Source organism: Phasianus colchicus, chromosome 2, assembly GCF_987193195.1.
Source record: "Phasianus colchicus chromosome 2, bPhaCol1.hap1.1, whole genome shotgun sequence".
NCBI classification, from domain to species: Eukaryota; Metazoa; Chordata; class Aves; order Galliformes; family Phasianidae; genus Phasianus; species Phasianus colchicus.
This window is the reverse complement of record NC_143437.1, coordinates 20,782,409-20,806,795: the sequence shown is the minus strand read 5'-3', so window position 1 is coordinate 20,806,795 and position 24,387 is coordinate 20,782,409. Positions and strand designations below refer to the sequence as shown.

General features: G+C 37.0%; 1 protein-coding gene across 5 annotated transcripts in view; it reads left to right on the top strand.

The window, feature by feature from the left end:
- Nucleotides 1–24,387, top strand: part of KCNK2 (potassium two pore domain channel subfamily K member 2) — a 127,644-nt gene that overhangs the window by 24,547 nt on the left and 78,710 nt on the right. For all 5 annotated transcript variants that reach the window (XM_031595798.2, XM_090135034.1, XM_090135035.1 and 2 more), the window contains 2 exons: nucleotides 1,181–1,267; nucleotides 2,351–2,530. In XM_031595798.2, coding sequence (XP_031451658.1) covers nucleotides 2,497–2,530 — 34 coding nt within the window. In that variant the 5' untranslated portion in view covers nucleotides 1,181–1,267; nucleotides 2,351–2,496. The remainder of the gene's footprint in view (nucleotides 1–1,180; nucleotides 1,268–2,350; nucleotides 2,531–24,387) is intronic.

The window sequence follows — 24,387 nt, the reverse complement described above, 5'->3', positions numbered from 1 at the left end:
AGCCTGAATCTCTCCCATCGTGGATTTGCACTATAAAATCTTCATTACCCACAACAGATTCAGTTTGAGGAAATTTGTTTCATACATTCCTAATTATCATCAGTACTTAGTGCAGGCACACCAGATTTATATAGAGCTGTGGCAATTGCTCACAGAAACAAATTACACAACTTACAGAAAGGAGAACAGGCATATTGTGTGCTTGTGTAATAATCAAATTATCAAAAATGGCCTAAATAGAGAGAATTGATCATCTGAAAGTGTTTTTGTAGATGTGAACACTAGGAAAATGCTTTTGCCTATGAAAAAATAAAAAAAAAAACGTTAAAGCCAAGCAATCAAAACAGAATTAGAGCAGAAATGCACACCATGGGGAATATCTCTCTTGATAATTTATGCTTTTAGATCACAGTGTTGGGCTTGCTTTGACCATCTTTGATGCTACTTATAATTCCAGAAACTTATTTTTTTGACCCAAAATTCCCGAGACTTGGTTTTCTGTGAGATAGGTTTGTTGGTTCATAGGTGGTAACATTTGAATGTTTTCTCAGAGTTACAGAAAGCTGTATGAAAAGACCTGTATTGCTTTAGATTTAACAGCAGCAGAGGAGCACTGTTTATTTGAATAGTTACTGTAAGCTATTACATACAGAGAAACTGGGATCTTGTATTGAAAATGCACAGCATAGAAAACATTTTCTGAAGAGCTGCTTACACTAGTGACTTATCAGCAAGTAATACATAGCTAAGTCTTGCTGCAAGGCAGGTTTTCCTACATGTTCACCACAATTGCTCTAAAGCTTAGCTCAGGCTCTTGGTAAGTATTAAGTTTTAAAGTTAATGAAAAAGATTATAATAATCTTACTTTGTTTGGTCTCTGTCAACTGTGATTCACATTTCCAGCTCTTCACTGCAAACAAACAAAAGATCGAGGAATCAAAGAAAAAAAATGGTGTTCTAAAATGTTTGCCTGACTTTAAACAGCAAGGTTTTAAGCAAAATATTAAATATTTTACAGAAAATTGTGAGAGCTTGGTATGTCAAGCTATTGAGGTATCTCTTGCAGGGACTTAGATATGGCATATTCATATTAAGAATTTCTATAAAAATCTTAAGAGATGACAACATATGACTGGCCATGAGGCTGTAATTGTTTTAATTGCTATCATGTGTGGGTCAGTTTTCAGGGTCTGGGCAAGATCACCAACCTGTGAAATTCATGAAGAATGTTCCTGCTTAAGTGAATGTGAATGAGACTGAGTCTCCTGTAAGTACTCTTCAGAAATTATATACATATATATACTACACATGTATATCAAACAGTTTTCATCTGGGAGAGTTCCTTGTTTGCTGTAAAAGAATTGGAATTATAAGTAGTGGCTCAGAAATCAAGCATAAGCAAATGTTTGTCTACAAATTAAATCCAAAGAGTCTGGCCAGATTTTATTTTATTGAGCATAATACTCCTTTGCTTGTGACTGGGTATCTATATTTACAAGTGGATCCATATTCATTCTCTTTAACGCTTCTCCATATATTCAGATATTTTAGATGATATATCACAAATTGCACAAGAAAGTTATTACTGGCATATCATCACATTACTTAAAATAGTATTGCTTGTCTATTTTGTTAGGTGACCATTATGACGCTTATATTTTCACAAGTATTGTAACTAACAGACCTGCTTTTCTGTGCAAGTATAAAACTTCTGATTTCTAGAGTATGAATATCTGTGCTATCTACATTCTTGGAAGGATTTACAGAAGGTGTAAACAGTGTGCCCTAAACTATTGCCTTCTGATTTGCCTTGGCAAATCCACATGAAACTGAACTAGGGACCTAACTATCTCAGGGTTGTCTTTTCTGATCTAAAATTGAGACTTGCATGACATGGAAAGGAAGAATAGGTAGAGGAGATACAAAATTAAAAAAAAAATAAATAATAAAAAGTACAGAAAATAAAATCTACCCTGCTGTAGACTATTATTCCCTTCTTTGTCCTATTCAATAACTATTGATACAGTTGAGAGAAGATGCTTGAGAGCCTGCTACCAGAACTGGTAGCAATGTAACTTCCTTTTTTGAAGAACTGCACATTTTCATCTATTCACTTACAGTAAAGAAGCTGTGATCTTTTAAAGCCCTCTGGAACATTTGAGATGGAGTTATTCAGTCTTTTAGGGGACACTGGGTAGTTTTGGTTCACGTTTCTAAGTGTTTCCTAACTTCTTCAATCAGCTGTCATTTGTAAAGTACTTTGAAGATATGAAACATGCCATAAATGCCATGTATCAGAATCAGTAACTCACTGATTTCCTTTTATGTGTGCATTGAATATTTTGGACAGGAAATAAAGAAAGAGCATGCACATGAATCAGAAGAAGGTATGTTATGATGTGATGACTTGTTCAGAAGATTACTTAAAGAGAGCCATGAAGGGAATGCCTTATCTAGGAATGAAAGCATGGTGACTTCTGAATATTACATCACCAAATGAGGAACCCACAAGCAAGACATAATTTCTACCGTAAGTACTGATACCATACACAAGTATTTAATTTAGTTTAACTTTGCTATTTGCAATCAGTTTCCATGGCTTGAGGTGATGATGGATTAGAAGGAATAATTAAATTAACTGATTAAAGGCCTCAATGGCATATGTATCAGTTATAAATAATGGTATCTTATTTTAGTTCTTTGGAAATACTGATTTTTTTTTTTTTTGTATTAAGCTTTGATTAGACACAAAGTTGCGTATGAGTTGAAGATTTGCTACATCTGAACGGTATTATTTAGGACAATTGCACCAGTTATCCTGTGGACTATTACTGAGAATGCTTCTTTGGGAAGTTGGATATCTCCTTTGATATGAAGACAAATTTGACCATAATACTGTGCATATTTATTTCCATATAGCAATGTGATGTTTAAGTTGGAGCATGGAAAGTAGGAAACTTTTGAGTAGATGGGTATTTATCCAGACAATCAAATCATACTTTCACATTACTACATTCATGTAAGTAGTTGTGCTGTAGATAAGACTGGAGATCCTCCTGTTTTTCCTGGGGAATTATCAGCAGGTATATAAACTTTGGGAAGATTTCTCAAGACCTGAAGGAAAATCCTATCCCAAAAGGAAGAGAAGGAAAAAAACTTATACTCTACTGCATAAAATAGAAAAATCTTTTGCAGATTGGGGTGTATCAAAAAGTGTGGCCAGCAGATCAGGGGAGGTGATCCTCCCTGTCTACTCTTCCCTGGTAAGGCCGCATTTAGAATACTATGTCCAGTTCTGGGCTCCCCAAATAATAATAATAAAAAGAAGACAGGTCTCCTAGAAGGAGTCCAGTGGAGGGCCACAAAGATGATTAAGGGCCTGGAGCATCTCCCATATGAGGAAAGGCTGAGTAATCTAGTCTATTCAGCCTGGGGAAAAGAAGATGGAGGGATAAAATATCTAAAGGCATGTAGGAGACAAATGGATGAGGCCAGGCTCTTCTTGGTGTGTAACAATAGGACAAGGAGTAATGGCCTAAAACTTGAACACAGGAAATTCCATACAAACATGCAGAAGAACTTCTTTATGGTAAAGGTGACAGAGCACTGGAACAGGTTGCCCAGAGAGGTTGTGGGGCTCCTTCCATGAAGATATTCAAGACTTGCCTACTGTGCAACCTACTGTAGGGTGCCAGCTTTAGCAGGGAGGTTGGACTTATGATTGCTTGAGGTCCCTTCGAAACCCTGCAATTGTGTGATTCTGTGATTTCTATTCTGCTTGGTTCAGACAACAAACTTGCACAGGTTTCTGAATTAGAGATAAGTAATGGAATGTGATGTACAAGTGTTTCATTTGTGAGTAAGGAATGTTCTACTTCTACCTGTCTATCTGAAATCTTCACTGAATATAAGAATAAACATGACCTCAAATAATATTTTTGGATTAGGGATAAATTACTTATTTTCATAATTGAACCTTTAATACCATCTAATGGAACATGATTATTTAAAGCAGTTCAGTTGTTTACACATGTAAGTGTTTCCTTTGGATCACTATATATGGTTCTGTGTTCTGAAAGTGAATGAGATGTGCATTTACTGAAATGCTTAATTGTTCTGAAATTACGTCTTTCAAAATACTTAAGTATGGTGCTTGTTTCTTTCTTTTTTTTTTTTTTTTTTTTTGAAGGACTACTTTTCCTTGAATTAAGTTCTTTATCATATATTCCTTTCACTGCTTTAAGGTGTGCACTATGTATGTATGTAAGTGCTGAGGTTAGAATTACTGTTAAAAAACTTGACCTATGGTGATTTCTCCTTGTTAGATGCTCCTTTGTTGTCTCTCCTAGTTTCAGTGATAACGTTTTTTTTCTCCAGAAACCATCTCTATTGCTTTCTGACCAATGTTAGAGGCTTTAGATAACCAGTTAATCATTATTTTTCCATTGAAGAATGAATAGTTTTGAATTTTTAGGAAGCTAATGAACTCAAGTATTAAATTCTAAATACCAAAAAGAGCTTCCACCCTCCCACTGTCAAGTTTTATCCCATGATCTTAAATAGAATAGAAGGAACTTTGGAATCGAAGACAACTTGGGTAAATTATACTGAAGTACCAAGGCAACCATAGCACCCAAGTGCAGGTGTTTCATAGCCTGCAGCACTGCTACAGACGTTCATGACAAATGAAGAATACTTTTGCAGAGTCAGGAGGAGACCTCAAACAGTCAGAATGTAATTACCTAGCTAGAATTTGAGAAAGACTGCAGGATCACCTGGGAAATAAGGTGTTGCTTCCTGTTAGAGTTATGCCGAATGGAAAACATTCTTAGATTTATTATACTGAATAACTTACAGTGCAGTCATGATTTTAAATGCCAGAACACTGAAGAGAAAAATGTTCAGTGTCAATAATTCTCATGCTAGTAAAGAAGCACAACGAAGCAACGCCATGGTACTGTGATGTGCATTTTATTTAATGGGCGAGAATAACTTCAGAGCAGATATGTGATATCTATTGAGTGAACTGAACCAAATTTATATTTAAAAACAAAAAGTACTTCTCAAAATAAAATGAAGGTAGTGGCTCCTCCCTCCACTCTAAAATAGGAGTTTCACACATGGACTTGGATTGGTAGGACACAGTCCTTTCCTGTATGGTTGGCATTAAATCTGAAGGGTACATCAGAGTACATCTCTGAGGAGAGTTGGTGCACCACATAAAAGGAAGGTGCAGGTAAATATTAACCATGGACTGTAGCAGAAAAACCCTTTCCTGTGGAAAATAACATAATGCTTATTAGCCAATATCAGACATGATTTCAATGTTCAATGTGTCTAACAGAAATTTATTCCATAACCCTTTCGTGTTATTGATGCTGTTACAGTATTTTCAAGACAGGAGTTGCAAAAAATGAGGAAGGTGAGGATAAAAGCAGAAATAAAGAAAAGATCTTTTTATCTGACAATACTGGAGGAACTGAGATGAAAGACTGGTAGAGTGTAGAAAAAAATGAAATATTTCTGGTATTTGTAATAGCTATCATGTTTGAGAGGTAAGGAAAAGAAGTAGAAGGCTGTTGCAGAGTTGGCAGTAATTGTTTGACCAACTGTTTAATTTGCTAGTATTTTTTTGCACTGCCTGTATCATACTACTGCCAGATTGATGGTGTATTCCTGCGATCTTCATTCCATTATCCTATTGATCTTCAAAGTTTATAATTTTCTAGATTAGCTAAGGAGCCACATTAATAAATATATCCAGGCATTTGTCAGCCTACTACAGATGTAAGGACTTAGTTTGTAGAACTATTTAAATGTATTTAGGTTTAAGGTATATACTTTGTGTTTCTCATGGCTATTGGTCAGAATTCTACCGTGATCAGTGTTTCAAATTTGGAAATATACCATATGCAGACCACATGCTGAAAATTGTTTGGGCAAAATAATGAAATAGGATTTGAAGACATTTGAGTGGAAAAATAGCTGGATTTTATTTCCTAATAACTGTAAGATATGAAATCTAAAAAACTTCTAAGCAGTACTGACAAAGCATGTTTGAGAAGTAGAGGCATCACATTGAGATTAAATAGTTTATTAATGCTCTCCTTTTATTTTAGTATGATTGATTATCACAGATAAAATACATAATAGTTTAATTTCCTCATATGAATAACCCCTTCCCATCTTTATTAATATGCAATCAAAGAGAGGATTTACTTCCTCCATCCACTTCTGTAAGAGAAGGACATTGCTCAATGCTGGCAGGCCAATTCTTACAGCATTCAGCATGCTATAATACGGAGATCTTCAGTATAATGTGGTGAGCCGCAATACAACATGAGCACAAATACCTTTTTGGCATCCTTCCACTGTTTTATTTATTTCGTGTATTTTTCAGTAGTGGGGAGAAACAAATATGTGATTTAAGGTAGTCAAGGCCACTTTTTAGCAATTTCATCTTTTGACACAATACGTACGACATGGAACATTAGAGTGAACACATAGAATTGTGCATGGATCAATTTTTACTTACTCAAAGTGAGCACACCTTTCTTAATGGAGGTCAGAGAAGTCTGAGAGAGAGAGATGTTCTTACTTCTGTGTTTGCCAGTAAAGATAAAAAGCAGGTTAACAAGATGTAATATGCTATAATCAAGGATTCCACAGTAGTCTAGCACGTTTGATTTCTTTTTTTTTTTCCCCTGCCTCTTCTTTCATGTTCCCAGTTTAAGTCAGGATCCAGAAGTTTCTTTACTAACAGTTCACAGTTCTGCCCTTTTAAGTACATAAAATTTGTTATGCTGTAGCGATGGGTAGAGTAGCTTGAAATACACCTTTGCCAGAGAGAGCTGCTCTCCACCTGTGCAGGGCACTTAATTTCTCTTGCTGCATACTCTGTGTGTAAAATAGGATCACAAAGACAACTTCCTTTTGCTTTTTGCCTCCTTTAACTGGACTGAACAGTTCCTGCTCTACAAACTGTTTCTTGATTTGTACTTCAGTATTTAAAACAAGAGGGCGAGGAGAGGGTCTGAGAAGGTACTACCCTTTTCCAACCATGTTCCCTTGTTCAGTCTCAGACATGATCAGTACCTTCTCAGCTATATGAAAAGTTTGGTTGATAGCTTGTAGAGTCAGGAGGTTTAGCTGACCAAGACCTCTGTCAGGGTGGTAGGAGAAACAACACAGAAGCCATATTTTAGGAGGTCAAGGTTTTGAGTTCAGTTTTCCTGATACCGGACTGCAGTTTTTTTGGGGCTTTCCACTCCCAGACCTCCTTGTAAGACAGAGGATGACTAGGGTTAGATCCTTCTGCAGTAAACCTTTTATTTTGCCCCTGTCAAACTAGGTCAAGCTGACTTCAGCACATCTCTGCAGTTTTACATTCCCCTGTTCTTCAAAGAACTAAAGTCCTTTCTGTGCTTTGACTAAAGAAACTGCGTGCACCTCAGCAAAAATAAATGACAGACAGTTGTGACAGAGTTCTAGATTAGTACTTTAATCCTTTTGCTGAAGTGCTGATAATTCAAAGAGCCAAATTTTTATTTTATTATTCCCCTCTGAAACTTTAGTAATATCAGCCCGCAGAAAGGACAGTTGTCTTTGATTCTGAAATAAACTCACTCCACTGTAAGGATATTTTACTGACTAAATAATCAATATTTAATTTTAATTTTAAGAAGTCTATGTTCTATGTTATAAAACAGTGAGAAGGATTTTAAAAATTGCTATTTGAAATATGTCTTCCACATTCTGCAAGTCTACACTCTCAGATCTATAAGAGACATGCTGTTCTTAGGCGTAAAAAATGAAATTCCTTTGATGGCCCATAATGTTTTAAGGAGAAATCTTTCTTTAACTATGTGTATTTCAGAAAAACATGAAATTAAAAACAAAGCTCAGGATGCAAGAACCCACACGAGACAACATAAAACAATAAAATGCCAACTAGTGAGTCTGAAGCATCAAATTTTAGAAGTTGCTTGTGCTCTCTCTCTTCTGGGAAAAATGGGTATATTTGAAAGAAAATAAGTTGATTTTAAACAATTTACTTGATACATTTGTAGATCCATGATGACACTTTCTGTGAACAAAAACAACAAAAAACCCACCACACCCTTGCCTCTATGTGTTAAAAATTAACTATCATGAAGAATGATAGGTAGATTTCATTACTTCAGGATATATCTTCTTGAAATTAATATCCAAAGGAATTGTGATTCTTAAAAATTAAATGTATGGCAGTAAAGTTCTAGTCTTCAAAGGCTCCAGCTTGAATTTTGGGCCAAATTAAAGGCTACTAACATCATCTAGAGAATCTTTAGGGAGACCAATGATATCCCATATTAATTATTAACTATGTTAGATGGAAAACGCCTGGTCCTGGTTACATATTAAAGCAAAGCTATTGTTTCATCATAATTTTGAGTCTGCAGATAGTTATTCCTTGAAACTCCAAAATGTATCCTAATACCTCAGGTTGGATATTAGATATATTTTATCTCAGAGTTGTAAGGCATTGGAGCCAGGAGATGGTGGAGTTGCTGTCCCTAGAGCTGTTCAAGAAATGTGTAGATGTGGCACTGAGGGACATAGTTAGTGGGCATGGTGTTAATTGGCTGATGGTTGGACGTGATTATCTTAGTGGTCTTTTCCAACTTTGATTCTGATTCTAATAACTCTAATATAAATCTGAATTTTTTTTTTTTTTTTTTTGTCCAAGTCTCTTGGACTCTTGGCAAGTTAAGATAGTTATTTAAAAGCTTCGTTGTGAAATCAAGTGATTCAAAATATATAATTAGGAAACTATTTTGTTTACTTTAAGATCAGGATTAAAATTACAATATAAATGCTTTTTACCAATGATGTGGAGTGGTAAGAGAAACCCAGAGAAGGATAACATTTTTTCCACAAAACTGATTAGTAGTTTGAGAAAGTGTTCCAGTACAACAACACAGTGGACATAGATAGGCCAGCTGGAAAGCAACTTTAAAAACTTATCAAGTATCAGGAAAAACTGAGATTATAAGTATACTGGTCTCCATACATAAAATCAGTAGGATTCTATATATATGTCTGTTGATTGACAAATAGATGAAGCCCTGTCAATCCCATGTTCTAAGCCAAAATATGTTGCTTATTTCTGTATTTTACTTGGACAAAGCCTCACATCAAAGGTGAAAACAATATTTTCATTTCATATGTTCCTTCTGGTACTTAAAGGAGGCTAAATAAAAGATATGAAAAGACTCCTTATCTAAGAGTGTAGTGATTGGACATGGATAATGGCTTAAACTTGAACAGGGTAGATTTTGATATTCAGTAGAAATTCTTCACTATGAAGGAAGTGAGGCACTAAAACAAACTGCCCAGAGAAGCTGTAGATGTCTCATCCCTAGAAATGTTTCATACTGGAGGGGAATTTGGGCAGCCTGGTCTAGAGGGAGGTGAACATGGCTATGGCAAAGTGGTTGGAACTAGATGGTTCCTTCCAATCCAAGCCATTCTATGGTTGTGATTCTGTGTTCATACTAAAAGTTTTATGTGTAGATTATTTAGGGAATAGTGCTAGATAAGGGAAAATTCCCATTGATTTACCTTTAGATGTGCACTAAATTCTTATTTGGCAAGGTAAGGGCTCTGTTTGAATTTTCTTTGTTGCATCTAATAATCCTTTTATTTTTTTTCCACCACTGTTCACAAAAACATGAGAATAAAAACTCCTCAGTGGGAGACATGCCTATGTAATGATTTTATCTCACTAATATTGCTGTTATTCCCTCAAACTGCTCTTCCAATTTTTCTGCCTACTATTTGCTTTATATTTGTTTACAAAACAATTTGGTGTATTGTGTGCACCACCAGTCTTATGAAAATGCTGACACCGTGCTCTGTTTTCTCAGAATTGTAACTTTATCTCCAAAGTACTCTTATGAGGCTGCTGCAGGATCCTTTCAAAACCTCACTGTGCCCCCGTTTTCTGGTTGATGAGGATAGCTTCTGAGATGTTACACCTCACAGCACTAGATATAAGAGAGTTGCAGAGACTGTGCCTGAGATTGAGAAGGTGATTTTTGTCACATGGAAGGCCTGAGCTCAGGTCATATTCCTGCCTCGGAGCACACAGCCTGAAGTTGTTCAGCCTCCATAATTCTGTGAGCTGATTCTTCACCCTTGTTTTGGTGTCCTCTTGCAGTCTGAGTTAATGAAGCTGTTGGCTGTACATGCTGAACCACACCCATGTCAGAAGGGATCTGTCTTCAGCCCCACCATTCTTGTTGCATGGAGAAAGCAGAGATTTGGATGCCTAATTATACTTTGAAACAAGATGGTGTTTAGCTATTAACTATTTGTGGTATCAGTCATGCTTGAGCTGCTGTTCTCCAATCCTCCTGCAGAAAGGAAGCAGATCAGCAGAGCTCTACTGACATAGCTCAGTCCTATTGCAGTTGGTATTTTGGAATATGAACTATGTTTTGCCATCTGTCTTCTGAGTCATAGTCATCTCTCTTCATAGTGTCAGCAAACACAAGAGGAAGGACATGAGAGATACAGTGATACTCCATAGCTTCTCTTGTTCCCTGAATGTGCCACTTGGATTTGTGTCCTTTCTGGGAGTGGCAATTACTCCTTAATGTGATCCCAAAGGCACTATGCCATATTCTTACGACTTCCTGAGAAATGGTCAGATCTCAGCTCCAACAAAGGCCATTGAACAGAGTAGAAATTAACAGTATTTTTTTTCTTTAATCTGGGGCGTAGTTTTTGCCTTTGCTAAAATGTATATTAAAAAAAGAAAAACAGTCAAACACAATAGTGAACTTTGCTGAAACCAATGTTTTGCTGCAGATGTTTCACTAGGTAGTTTTCCTCCATCATTGCCTGGATACTGCACATGGACTGAATAATGAGTGTTTGGGTAGTCTTTTCATCAGCTGCCTAGAGTTGCTGTGAGTCTTGCTTCACTCTGCATAAATGCAAGCTAATGTTAAAGAATTCAAATAAGCTGACATATAACCTATGCCTTTTTACCAAGAGTAGGAAAAGATTAATTTGATGAAAACCTCAGAACAAAGAATTGTTACAATGATATACTCCTCTTCTTCTCTAAAAGAATATATACTAATATTGCATCAGGAAAATCTGTTTGTTAATAATACAAGGAGAAAAATACTATTTTTAGCATCAATTAAAATTGTCAAAAAGAAAAAGCTCTATACTGTTTTTTCTTGCAAAACAAACACTCATTCCACTAATCCTGTGTGTAAGGAGTCTTGGATGTTTATATTCAAGAATCTAGGTTTGCATATGTGTTTTGCACCTGGGCTGCTATTGTATGATAAAATGAAGGCATGCAGATCAGGAATGAAATTCAGTAAAAAATTTTCTATAAAATGAGTTATGGATACTATTACTTCCATAGTGGTCTGAGCACTTACATGAACATGATCTTCACAGTGAAAATATGCTTAACACAAGTGCAAAGCCATGGAAAAGGTAGGTGTAAATGGTCAAATCAAAAATTTGTGGATAAAAAGTATGAAATGTCACTCAACAGAGATATGGCAGTGAAGAAAAATGTACCTATACTCTAGAGGCACATTTCTCATCAGGCTTTGCAGAAGTGTTTGGGATTTCCAGTAAACCATAACCGACGCTGTTTTTCCATTGTAGAAATCCTTTTTAAAGTTACAGATGCAGAAACTCAAGACTTTTAAGCTGTGGGGAAGCAAGACTGAAACAGGACAGCGATGGTGAAGTTGTGGCTATCTCCATCTGTATGATTGGAAATTGTGCTGTGAGGCAGTCTCTATGGCAGATCTCAAGACAGAAAATCGCCAGCTCTTTTTAAACAGAATGTATGTACTGGCACGGGCTGACAGTCTTCACAGTGGGGAGAAGTCTCCTGTCATCTCTACTGAATTCTCAACCATCCTTTTGAAATCTGCCAACTAAATAGGGGTTTGTCTGGGAATGGGAACTAGCATTATTTTCTCCCAGATGTATTCACCAATCCACTGGGCACTGTACGTTTGTCATTTTAAACTAATGTGTAGGTGTGCATAAGAGCTGTTTCTCACAATCTATGGAAAAATTGATGGGAAAGGAACTCATGAATGCAGTTTACATATACTACAGTTTATTCAGCATTGCATTTTGCCTTAGCCAGCCATGGCTTGTGTATGTAGATGTAGTTATGCTCTGTACTATAGCTATGAGTGTCTCATTTGCATTGCTACAGAGTTAGCATCCAGTAATAGGGACACAGGATGCTTATGGAAGATGAATATCTTCATCCAGGTTGTGGTGGACAGGATTAGGAAGGAGGAATGCACACCTGGAATACTGTGGACGAGGCTGCATTACTATTATTTGTTGGCATAAATTGGAGAATATATATATGTATATGTGTATATATATGTATTTTGAGGCGTAATATAGGTTTTTCCATGCCAGAAGCGAGTTTTTCAGGGAAAAATAAGGCTCTTTGCTCACAGGAAAGCATTGATCTAACTGAAATATCTCATGGGAATCTGCATTTCTTCTCCACTATGGCCTCAGCGGTGCAAGTAGGCTACTACTTGCTAACACTAGGCTAGCAAGTGCCTGGTGCCTCAGTCAGGCAGATTAATAATGGCTCTTGAGTCTCCCATGTTCCCACCCCAAAAGCCCAACCAACCAAACAAAAAACCATAAACAAAACTACATAAAAGAGGGCATTTTTATGGGTGAGATGATCTAGCTTCTGGCTACCTGTGTTGTCAGTGCACAAGCTGCCTTCTTGACCTTGCTTCAGCAGTTTACTGTCTCCTTAGGTCATCCTCGGCACCAAAGAAGTCATAGCAGTCTGTGACATCCATTAGATGACACAAAAGAGAAGGTTTTTGTTTACCCAAATTAAGAGTAGTTCTGAACAGCAAAGAAAATGAATATGGAAAAATCTTGAAATAAACCCCAACATTTAGATAACCAAATAACCCACAATCAAACCATGCCACTCTTCTTTCCCTTCTCTTCTTTCCTAACTCTATCCACAAATGCTTATTTTGTTCTTGCTGATTGCAGTTCTGTCCCAGAAGTGGTTGTCCTTTTCACTATCACATTTTTTCTATTTTACATAGAAAACGCTTCTTCAGCAATTTCCAAACACATATTATAGCATATTATAAACAGAAGTATATTGTATGGGAAAATAGCCTTGATAACCTATTCAAAAATCAGAGAAAAAAGTTTTTATGTTAGATAGGACAAAAAAGGGCTAGTAACAAGAAGAAATGGAAAAGGAAGGAAAAGGATGTTCCTACTTCTTCTGAAATCTGTCTTCAGATTTTTTTACTTTGCACTTTGACAGCTCACAATTTAATTTTTTTTCAGTCATCTTAATATTTAATCACAGTTTTTAATTATACTAGTAACTTGAGGCTACTTCTTAACTCAGCAATAACTTCATCTTCTATTAATAAATGGCATACATCCTTGATTTTGACACTTACTTGCTGTAAGTGTTTTGACTTTGGTGGAACACGCAGTCCTGGACGCTGCTATTGCCTCTTAAATCTCATCTTCTCAAGTTATCAGTGCAAGGTTTCACCCAGATGATAAGCTGGCATAAAGACGTTCACTTTTCACTGTGGTTGTTAGTATTACTGTTGCTAAAAATACAGAAAACCAGAGAAACAATCTTAAAATCTTACTCTAGGACACATTCTTATTCCTGAAAATGTTTCTTCTCTTTAGGCTGGAGACAGGATACCCCGATGCCTGAGAACTGTGGATTGCAAGAACATTACATCTCAGTTTGCATGACAGGGAGGGTTTGGGATGAAGGCTTTGGGGTTTTTCGTCTGTACATCAAATTAACCTGAATTCTAGGGTTATAACACTCATTTTGAGAGTGGGATGCGTTGGTTTGCGGCATGAGCCAATGGGCACAACTTCTGCTGGGATGCAAAGGCCATTCAGCCCAAATCCACAAGGGAACAGTAAATGTTCTGGGAGCTGTCTGTCTATTATGGCTCTGTGAGAACTGGAGAATGTGGCTTATGGGATCAGAGGGGTTGACTGTATATCTCCTGACATTCTGAGACCAGTCTCCTGTTTTTGCAGGCAGTGTGTTAGATAAACGTTTTTCACAAACTGACCAGAGTGCTTTATAATGTTAGTTTTTTTTTTTCTCAGCCTCTTTATTGAGAGACTGTTCCAGAAGCTGTCGCTTTGCATGCTCTTTGTGATTTCCAGCCTGAACTGAATGATTTTGTTTTTATGCCAGCATGATCCATTAGCTCAAAAAGGTCTTTTTGATGTGTCTTTACAAAGTAATATGATCTTTTCTCCATTTTCATTTTGCAAGAATGAGTGAGCTGAGCTTTTCTAGTTTCCTCAGACATGATCAATCCAGAAGTCTTTTCTGCTCAACTTTAGCTTAATTTTTATGGAGCATCTGTGGCTAGAACTAAGTGAGTGCATTTTTCCCACTGATGTTTCACCAGGACTCATGGATTGGCATGTAGTGCTCTGACAGCACTTGCTGGCAGAACTCTGCCTCATATGTATTTGTGATACCAGAAAAAATTAATCAAGAAGATGATAGATTTATAAGGACTTCTAATAAATTGCTTTGAATAGGTTAGAACAGGCCACCTTATTATGTGGCACTGTGTATTCAAAACACACTGGCCAATGTGGATAGTGCTGTTTGAAGATAGGTCTGAAAGAACCAGTACCACGGATATGTGAGCTTTGGTAGCTTTCTGCTTGGGGGCTAGTAATTTTGGGTTCCTTGCAGAAAGGGGTAACTCTCCCCTTTTACTTTAAGAGACCTCGTGCTCATAAGAATCTCCATCCTGTGGCAAAGAAGTTAAGGATAATTGGATCTTAAAGGAAAACTTTGTCTCTTCAAAAAGGAAAAGTTTCTTAAAAGAAAGATCGTCAGAACAAGCTACCCTTTTCCCCAGTAATCTTGGCCAGAGTCAGTGGATGCTGTTTAATAGCCTACAATTAAAAAAGAGCAATCTAATTACTAGATTTTGCTTAAAACAAACAAACAAACAAAAAAACCAGAAGAGTAAAACTTTGAAAAGGAGCGAAATTGAGAGATGTATTCATTGTATGTGAAATACATAAAAGAGGAGTTATATAATATTTTTTAACAACTTTTGCTTTTTTCAGGGTTTACTGGGTCCCTATTTTGCAATCAGATTGCAATGGCATGGAGAGTAGAACTGAGAGAGAAACATCAAGTAGGAGCCTGGCTTAAGTTTAGATGAAGCAGTGTTACTTGGCTAGGCTGTAGAGCATGCTTGGATGAGAGTGCAAGCTTTAGAAAGAAAAGAGGTGTTGGCACGGTTGATTGGGCTAACAAACTAGTCTTACCAAAAAAAGTGGACCAAAAAAATTCAACAGTTCAGTTGTCACATGGAGTATATTTGCAGTAATAAATTTGAAAGTTTACAGTTGAAGCAAAAAAAAAAATAAAAAGAAGAAGGGGGGGGCAGGGAATGAAACAATATCTAGGCTTTCACAGAGCTACTTTTTTGTAGAGAAAGAAAGCTATCTGTGGAAAGTCATACCTAAAAGGGAATTAAATGTAGGTATTTTGCAGTGTAGAAGATTGTACTGTGGAAATTGCACAGATAGAGCTCTCTCAGATGAGTGGAATAACACCTGGAAGATGAGTGGAATTGTTCCTTAGAAATTGGATATTGATAGATGGGTCAATATGAAATCTTAAGTCGATTTGAATACAAAACAAAAAGCCCAGATTGTGCAGTGGTGAATTCGGTTCCATAATAGCTTTATACAAACTAAACAAAATTGGAAAGCAGTATCTTGAAAACATGGAATTTTACTTATTGTCGATGGAGACAGAGGCAATACAACTTCTCACAGAGAAAATACATAAGCTAGAAGGCCAAGAGCACTCAGAGACAGAAAGAAAAACATAATTTGAAAATAGACAACTAAATGAAGATACAGACAACAACAACAACAAAAAAAAAAAAAATTATATAAGAAAGCAAATTTCCCAAAGAAACAAGAAAATAAAAACAATCATCATTACTACTATAAGAGAATGCTAAGGAAAATGTAGAAAACAGATCAAAGTAGTTAAATATATGTGCATGATAAGGAAATTTTCTATTCACTATATCCATTATATCTTTGGAAATATTAGAAAAAAAACGTTCTTTAAAAAGGAGGAAAATGGCCTGGTTCTATCACTGCACACTGAGAACTGAGTATACAAAGAGCTGAACTGCAACTTGCAAAAATTTCTTTTCCATAGGAAATAGGATGTGTCAAGTCACTGTTTTCACATTCTCCTTGGTAAAAGTGGACATAACAGCACTTGTCAACCTCAAATTCCTGGTAAGGAGGAAAAGAAAAAGTCAGTTTGAATAGTTGCCATGCTCTCCATTGTGAATTGATGAGTGACTGTTGTTTGGCTTGGTCCATGCACTAACTTTTAATAATAATAATTGAGTGTCTATGGTAGTTCCAATTTATCCAAAACCAAGCAATGCGTGCTTCTTTTCAGGTACACTTTTTTTTTTTAGTTTCTGTCTTTTGAGCTTCCACGCAATTGGCATTTTCTGAGAGCTGTTCTCTGACAAATAACAAGGGAAACTTCTTAAGCAGGTAGTCTACTACTTGTCATGATATGCAGGAGACCTTCTTGTTCCCACACCTCTATGACCCAGTTCCCTTACAGGGAAGCTTAAGCCTTGAGTCTGAGCATGAGCTGTAGCATGTTGCCGCCAGTTACTGTTCTGAGTGATCTGAGCAGGACCCTGAAGCATGCCAAGGCTTGTATGGGAAAATAAATACAGACGTGGCCACGGATAATGTGAGAACTGAACTCTTCTTAAGTTTTTAGGCTTCCTTTGAAGTTGATGGGAATTTTCCAGAATAAGGTATGTGTTAAAATGAAATAAAAATATTCAGTTGTGACCTGTTAGGACATGGATGCCAGTAGGAAATGCTTTATTGCCAAAATCATAAGCGGCTAATAATCTGGGGATTAAGGGTACCCCACCCAATTCATTGCTGGTTAAAGTGGTCAAAGGTAGGTGGAAGGTGTGAGCCCAGATCTCCTCTCCCATCTTCTGGGTAAGGTTCTTCAGGTGCTGGGTAGGTCATCATGAGTGGTCTTCCAGTTCTTTGTTCTCTCCCATTTCTCACTCCCTCTTCTTTTTTACTTGTCAGCTACTTTAAAATGAAAACACCAAAAATGACTTCTAGAATCTGATATGCAAACAGGTCCTCCCTTGAGAGATTTAAGTCATAGAGTGTGAGAGTGTTTGGTCCACTTCTGTTTCAGCTGACTTGCTGAGTGACTAGCTCATAGTAGCTCCTGGAGTTCCTCTCTTTGGTGACTGACTTTACCCCTATGTTAAATAGAGAGCTCAAGCTCTAACTTTGGGCTGCATCTGCTATGTTTGAAAGACAAATAAAGCTCGGTGCATCAGCATAAAGCATGGTGAATCTTAAATCACTGTGTTGGCTGAGTTGAAAGAGCCAAGGTGGAGTCACAAGAGATAACAACCAAAACTTGGCTGACTTTATTTACATTACTGTAGTCTAACTCAGTGGGATCACACCAATATACTGGAATTGAGAAAGCAGGGATCTGGACTGGAAGAAGCACTGAGATACATACCCTTGCACTACTGCAAGATGCTGGGCCACGTAATTCCTTCCACAAACTGGTGAGGCTCCAAGCTCCTGGCTTGGCACTATACATTCTGTAGCATTAAGTGAGTATGAGGCTAAGGAACATAAAGTTCTGTACTTCTGCACACCTTGTATAACAGTACGTCTGTTCTGACCTGTGCTGCAGGTCAGAAATTCATAAGTGGATGCCAGTGGTGTGTTCAGCTGCTTGATAGCTCTGATCTTCATTGCATTGCTGGACTGTGTAAACAGGGCCAGTATTTATTTCATTATTATAAACTGATTACAATGCAGTAATATTTTAATATTATAATAATAATTAGAGCCTATTGCTAGTGGCTAAATGTAGTATGTGTAGGTAAACTGGAAGTATACCTACCTATAGTGTGCAAGGAATACACTGAAGGACGTGTTGCTGCAGGTTCATCAGTAATTGTTATATATGGCTTGAATATTATTAACTTCAAGAGAAAGAAGTTGTGTTTTTCCATACAAAGCCTTCTGTTAAGCATTCGCCACAGCAGCTATTTTGTGCGTGTTCTTCCCCAAGTGGTCATTTGAGCAACTAGAAGTTCAGCGGTTACTGACAGGTTGCTTTCTTGTCTAAAACCAGAGGAATGTGTTGACCCTTGTACACAGCAGGCATTAAAACAGCAATGAAAGTGATTGATGATAAAATGATTTTTTTTGTACTCTTCTGTCATCAACAAACTATTGGGATCAAGAGAACACTGGGATATAAATTAATCTTTCTTGAGTTATTCTAAACTGTCATCTGATGGGACATTTCTTTGATCTCATGATTGAAATAGATTAATTCTATTAATTAATCTCTTTGAACTGATTTAGCAGGAATTTTCTGCATGTTGCAGCATCCTTGCAGGTTTGTCTTCATGCATAACAAGGAAAATTGGTACAGAAGTCAAAGTGAGATGATGTGGTGTTTGCTGACTAAGACTGATGTTGACTATCAGTGATAAATATCTGTAGAAGTGATCAGATGCATTTTGTTTCTGCACTTGGATTTTTCATTGAAACTGTCACTTGTTAAAATGCATAAACAGTCCTTGGAGCAGGAACTTGCCGTCTTCTGCCAAGCGAATACAGAATCACTAAGCCAGGAGTGTTTTTTCTCTCATTTGCTCCTTTTCTCACCTCACAAATCTTGAATTCTACAGGTAGAATTGGGATTGCTTGAGAGTTGTTTAATGCCTGCTAGATTACAGCACTGTCATACATCCAAGAAGATGCCTCAAATCTCATACCATCTTCTTATTGCTCTGTGGACTACTAAAAAGATTCTGATTAACAGAGATGGTAGAAGCTAATTTCCACATGTAGTCTGATTTTTCTGGTAACCAGACTGGATCTTACAAGCTAGAGGAGACACATGGGTTGCTCAGGATTTTAAGAACAGGCTGAAGCATTTGCCACATAGTAAGAGAATGGGTACTTACGGTTTGCAGACATCCTGGATTTTTTTTTTCTTATCTGTAGCTAGTGTTTAGGTAAAAATAAAATTAATTTATTATATTAAAATGTTAAGACTGAAAAAAAAAAAAAAAGAATAAAAATTGGTATGATTTGTATGCTAAGATCGCTGTTATCTGCAGAGAGCCAAGAGAAATTAAACTATAAGACATGTTCTAGCTAAATCTCATTTTAGTTAGGGATGAAGGTGAGTTCTCTTTTTCATGTAGCTGGTAGGCACTTGTGCCAAAATAGTTTCCAAAATAATCCCCACAGTACTTTGGTACTGCGATCCAGACCTCTTGCGTCCTGCCATGGGGTAGTGTTTGCTCTGCAAAGATGCCTTTGGAGTGCCCTCCTGCCATCACAGACTCAGTCAGAAGTTAGCAGCTAACAGGCTCTCAAGAAACGTTTTATTCAGTAAGAAGATGAAACATAATAATGAGCTCAGTACTTGGCCTGGGGGTAAGCAGGTCATTTACCTGTTTGCAGTAAAATTCTCTCTGCTGATAGCAAAAGAGCTTAAACTTTCTAAGTACCCATGTAAGAATATTACCATTTATAACAGTGAAGTGTAGACCTTATTTTGCACTGGTATGCAAGTGACAACAACAAAAAGCTCAGTCATATTTCCAGGTGACTAGGCACTATCAGAGGGCAGCATGCGTGAGTCCAGCAACGTGTCAGGAATTGGTGAGCATTAAGCTTGCCCTAATGGAACTGGGTGAGTCCAGGTGACAGGCTCTCACCAGGAGGGAGAAAGATGTAGATTTCAATTCCTGTATTCAGGAGAGATAATTGGATTCCATCCCCCCATGTTCTGAAAGAGCTCTCTTCTTCAGTCATTGCACTATTGCATGAAAAATAGCAGAGGCTTTCCTTTGTTTATGCTTTAAAAGAAAGTGGCAACTGTCCCTACATTTTACATCAGGTTCATTCTGCTCGCCTTCCAGAAAAGCCTTCCAAAAAAAAAAACCACCCCTGAGGAGATAAGTAAAGAAGGCCTATTTTCTGGGTCAATTGGGCGTAAGAAAGACATTAGTGCTAAGCAGCAAGGTGGGAAGTGTATTTGTGTCCAGAAGCAGAAGAGGTGAAAACTGAGCCACACAAGTTAAAAAAGGTAGTGATTTTGAGGATCACAATTTTGCATATAGGTGCCTCTGCCCAAGTCAAATGTCATGTCTGCATAATCACATAGGAAAAGCAAAAATAGCTGTCACAGAGATAACTCAGAACAAGAGACAACACAGTCATGCCAGATACTGTATTTGAGCTAAGTTGCCATGCTGAGTGCCTTGCTTTAAAGATTCTACTTTCGGGAGCTGATTATTCTGGGGTTGTGCTGCACAGCCTTATGCATGTGGCACTTTCCTCAGTATACCCACATGGCTGCTTGTGGGTATATTCATACCCCTTTCCATCTTTATACCTTTGTGTAGATTTGCCAGCAGAATGTAGGACCTACTCCCTGCAACCCTGTAAAGTAGTAATAGGGGATGATTCCTATTACTACTCACAGTACTACTCTACATTACTACTCACAGTACTATTACTTTAGCAGACTTTCCAAAATTTAATGGCCAATTTTTTGTGAGTATGAAAAACCATCACATCTTCCTTCTAAAATAAAGGAATTTACCAATAAGTCCCAAAGAATATAGTGCAAATCTTCAGCCTGAGGCTTCCTCACTCGCTACTTATGTTGTATTTCTTCTCTTCTCATATTCTTAAAGGATAAAGCCTTAAGTAAATTTTTTGAGCAGTAACCACCTTAATATCTGAAGTTATTATGAGAGAGAACATGAAAAGCTAGGAAAGCAATAATTTCAGGAATTGACTTCTTTATGGTTCTTCTATTAACTTTTCTTGGCCTGTTTCTTAAATTGGTATATTATCTTTTTTAACAAAAATGCATTACAGGAAGTTTACTTTTTTTTTTTTTTTTTTTTTTTTTTTTACAGTAGGTCACTTATGCTATATCTGTGGCTAATATAAATAATCTAGAAAAAAACAAGTCTAATATAACAAGTTTGCCTTATGTTATAGGGCAAGCAATCTTTTTGAGTAAGTGATTATAAAAATATTAAAGCTGAGGACTTTAGAAATAGAAAATCCTTCATGTCCAGGCAGCTGAAATGTCACAGAAATTTTATATTATTAATATTTGCTGCTTCACGTGAAGAGGCCAAGTAAAGTAACTTTATCACCTCTCCCACTCCTAAATGTGTCTGGTTCAACTTAGTTCCTGGGGTATTTACATATTTACATCTGGGGCATACTATTTTTGCTTTCAAAGTGGAAAATGTGGGCCAGTTGTCCCCCAGTGGTGCATGTATTTTCCTTAGAGCTGGACACCAATTTGTAATTTTCCCTCTAACCCACAAAAAAAATGCTGAAACTTTACAAAGCAGTGGAAGCATTGATGCTTGACATAAGCAGCAGAACAAAACTGGAAACCTTCTTTCTAGCAAAAAAAAAAAAAAAAAAAAAAGTGAGAGTACTTAAAGTACAAGTACTTTAAGAACTGAAAGGATGAAGCTGAACCTGTAACCTGCTCTCCTGACAGTACTGACCACAGCTGCCAGCACTGACCGTAGCTGCCAGCCCAGGATTCAAACACCAAGCCCGTAATGTCAAGGTATACACATTAAGAAAATGTTCAAGTGCAGACATACTGAGCAATGTCAATGCACAGTGTATCTGAATGATAGCTGTTCATTTTTCTTTCTAAACACTAGACTTTCACTCCAGACTCTTGTTCTGATAGTGCCTTTACTACAGTAGGATTTTGTCACTGGTAGGACAGGTGATTTTTGGAGATAAGGCTAAGAAATTGTTTGGTGAATGCCAGGCTCTAATTCTCAGCATCTCTCTATGTGATATGAAATTACTTTTTCACCTCTTTTTGGTACTTAAATGTGAATCTAGGAGTTATTTTTTGCCTAGAATTTTCAGAGCAGGAACTCTCGGCTTCTTTAAATTAAATAACCATCACTAGCAACTGCCATATTTTGACATTAGCATCAGTGCACAGCTTAGTTTCACAGTGTGATTTGTGAGCTTTGTGCCTGGCATGGGGGAAGGAAAAAATGACAAAATAATTGAGAAGAGATAAAATAAGATGTCTATCCTTAGAACAAGTAATGAAATTTTTAAAAAATGACTAGCAAATGCCTGTCTTTTTGTAAAAAAAATTTGTACCATCTTTTCCAGATGCATCTCCATGCAGCTAAGAGACTGCCTGAAAACTAAGCCTTCTGTGCACATTTGGAAATAATTAATATATTTCATTGAATTTTTTTCTTATGGTTACTGCCATGTAAAATAAGTCTGTTGCTTTTTAAAATGTAAATGATACTTAATGTTATCCTTTTTCATCTGCTCATTTGTATTCTTTATTTCTGCTAGCAAATTCTTTCATTATTCCTGCATGGTATTTATTTGATACTGCCTGGGCTATTTTCTCCTCTCTGATTTGTTTTGTTTCTTCTAAAAGTTATTTGTGGATTACTGTACACAAAGAGCACTAACACTGTTTTAGGTGACTTCCAGTGTCCTCTGTATTTTATTTTATTTACAGATTCTTATGCCAAATGTTTTTAGAATGCCTTAAAATGTGAATGTGTTACTTTGCAAATATAACATCAAATTCACAAAGTATTGTTTAAAAGCAAGCACCTGCTTACTTAAGAAATCCTGACTTTACAATTAGTGTGAACTTTGGTCATTCTCTTGTCAGGTCTCACATGTGTGGTCTTATATGCGTTTTGTTTTCTTTCAAAGTATTCCATGTCTTTTTTCCATTCTAAGGAGGCAATATAGAGATTAGGTTTCCATGTCTTAAGTCATCCAGCTGTGTAATGAAAATCTAAAAGGACAGTTGCATGATTTCTGCTAATGCTTGTGGACAGCCAAATACTAGTTCTAGATATTCCCATTGTCAGTCTCCTATTTTAAAGAGACCACAACTAGCAAAAATGAAAAATAAATGGCAAAACAGCAATTTTGTAGAACATCTGGATGATTACAAAAAAACACATATTTTTAATCAACTCAAAGCAACATCGAAAATCCCTCAAGGAAATTACTAATTCTAAGTAGTAGTAAGTTTATCCTGTGCATAAATAAACCTTAATAAAGGTGACATATGGCAACTCACATTTATCATTGATGAGAATGGCATTGAAAAGTTAATTATAATTGTTGCCTCTGAAGCTGTCCAAGCATAACAGATTTGTGAAAGCAAATATGAAAAAACAGTGGCAGAACATGTGACAAATAAATCCCATTAGATCTGGTAACACGATGCATGCAGGGAGGAAACCCACTGGGAGATTTGCAAGCCAGTAAAGAAAAATACACATTCACAATATTAATTACAGCAGTGAGTACTTTATGGATTCTAAAACAACTTCCCACTTGCCACACATGGATAAATAGATAAGAATTACTAGCACTGGAAAGAATTAGAGCCTAATTAAAACTGACAACTGAGCTGTATGATAATAGATGGGCACATGTAAACATTTTTTCTACGAATTGATGAGGTGAGCAATGATGACTTTTCCACTGAACAAATAATTCATAACACTGTAGAACAGATACTCAAGGCAGGTAGAACTCAGTAATACATATTCAAGTTGCAATACATAATGCTTAACTCATTTAAAAATGCAAATTAAAAGTGGTCACGTATTTTTAAATGTTGCACACTGATAGATGCAGTAGTAATGTAAGAAGTATTTAATCAGGTTTTCAATAGCCATAATGAAGGTTCTTTCTTGTATGTATGCGTGCATTTGAGCAAGGGGAACAGCTAGTGGTAAAGAGGCATTGAGAGGCCCAGAGAGAGCACAAAGTATGAATAAAATAAGGAGCTTGATGCTGCCCATGCCACTGGAGCATGCACAGCACCTGCAGCCCCCAGGCCCCACTCTCTCTTCTTGTCTGCTCAAAGGACAAGGGGCTGCATGCCATTGACAAAGCCTTTGACACAGTATTCTCCTGGAGAAGCTGGCAGTCCGTGGCTTAAACAGCTCTTCGCTGGCTAGAGAACTGGCTTGAGGGCTGGGCCCTGAGAATGGTGGTGAATGGAGTTGAATCCAGCTGATGACTAGTCATGAGTGGTGTTCCCCAGGGAGTGGTATTGCGACTTGTCCTGTTCGGCATCTTTATTGATGACTTGGGCAAGGGGACTGAATGTGCCCGCAGTAAGTTTGCAGATGACACCAAATTAGGAGG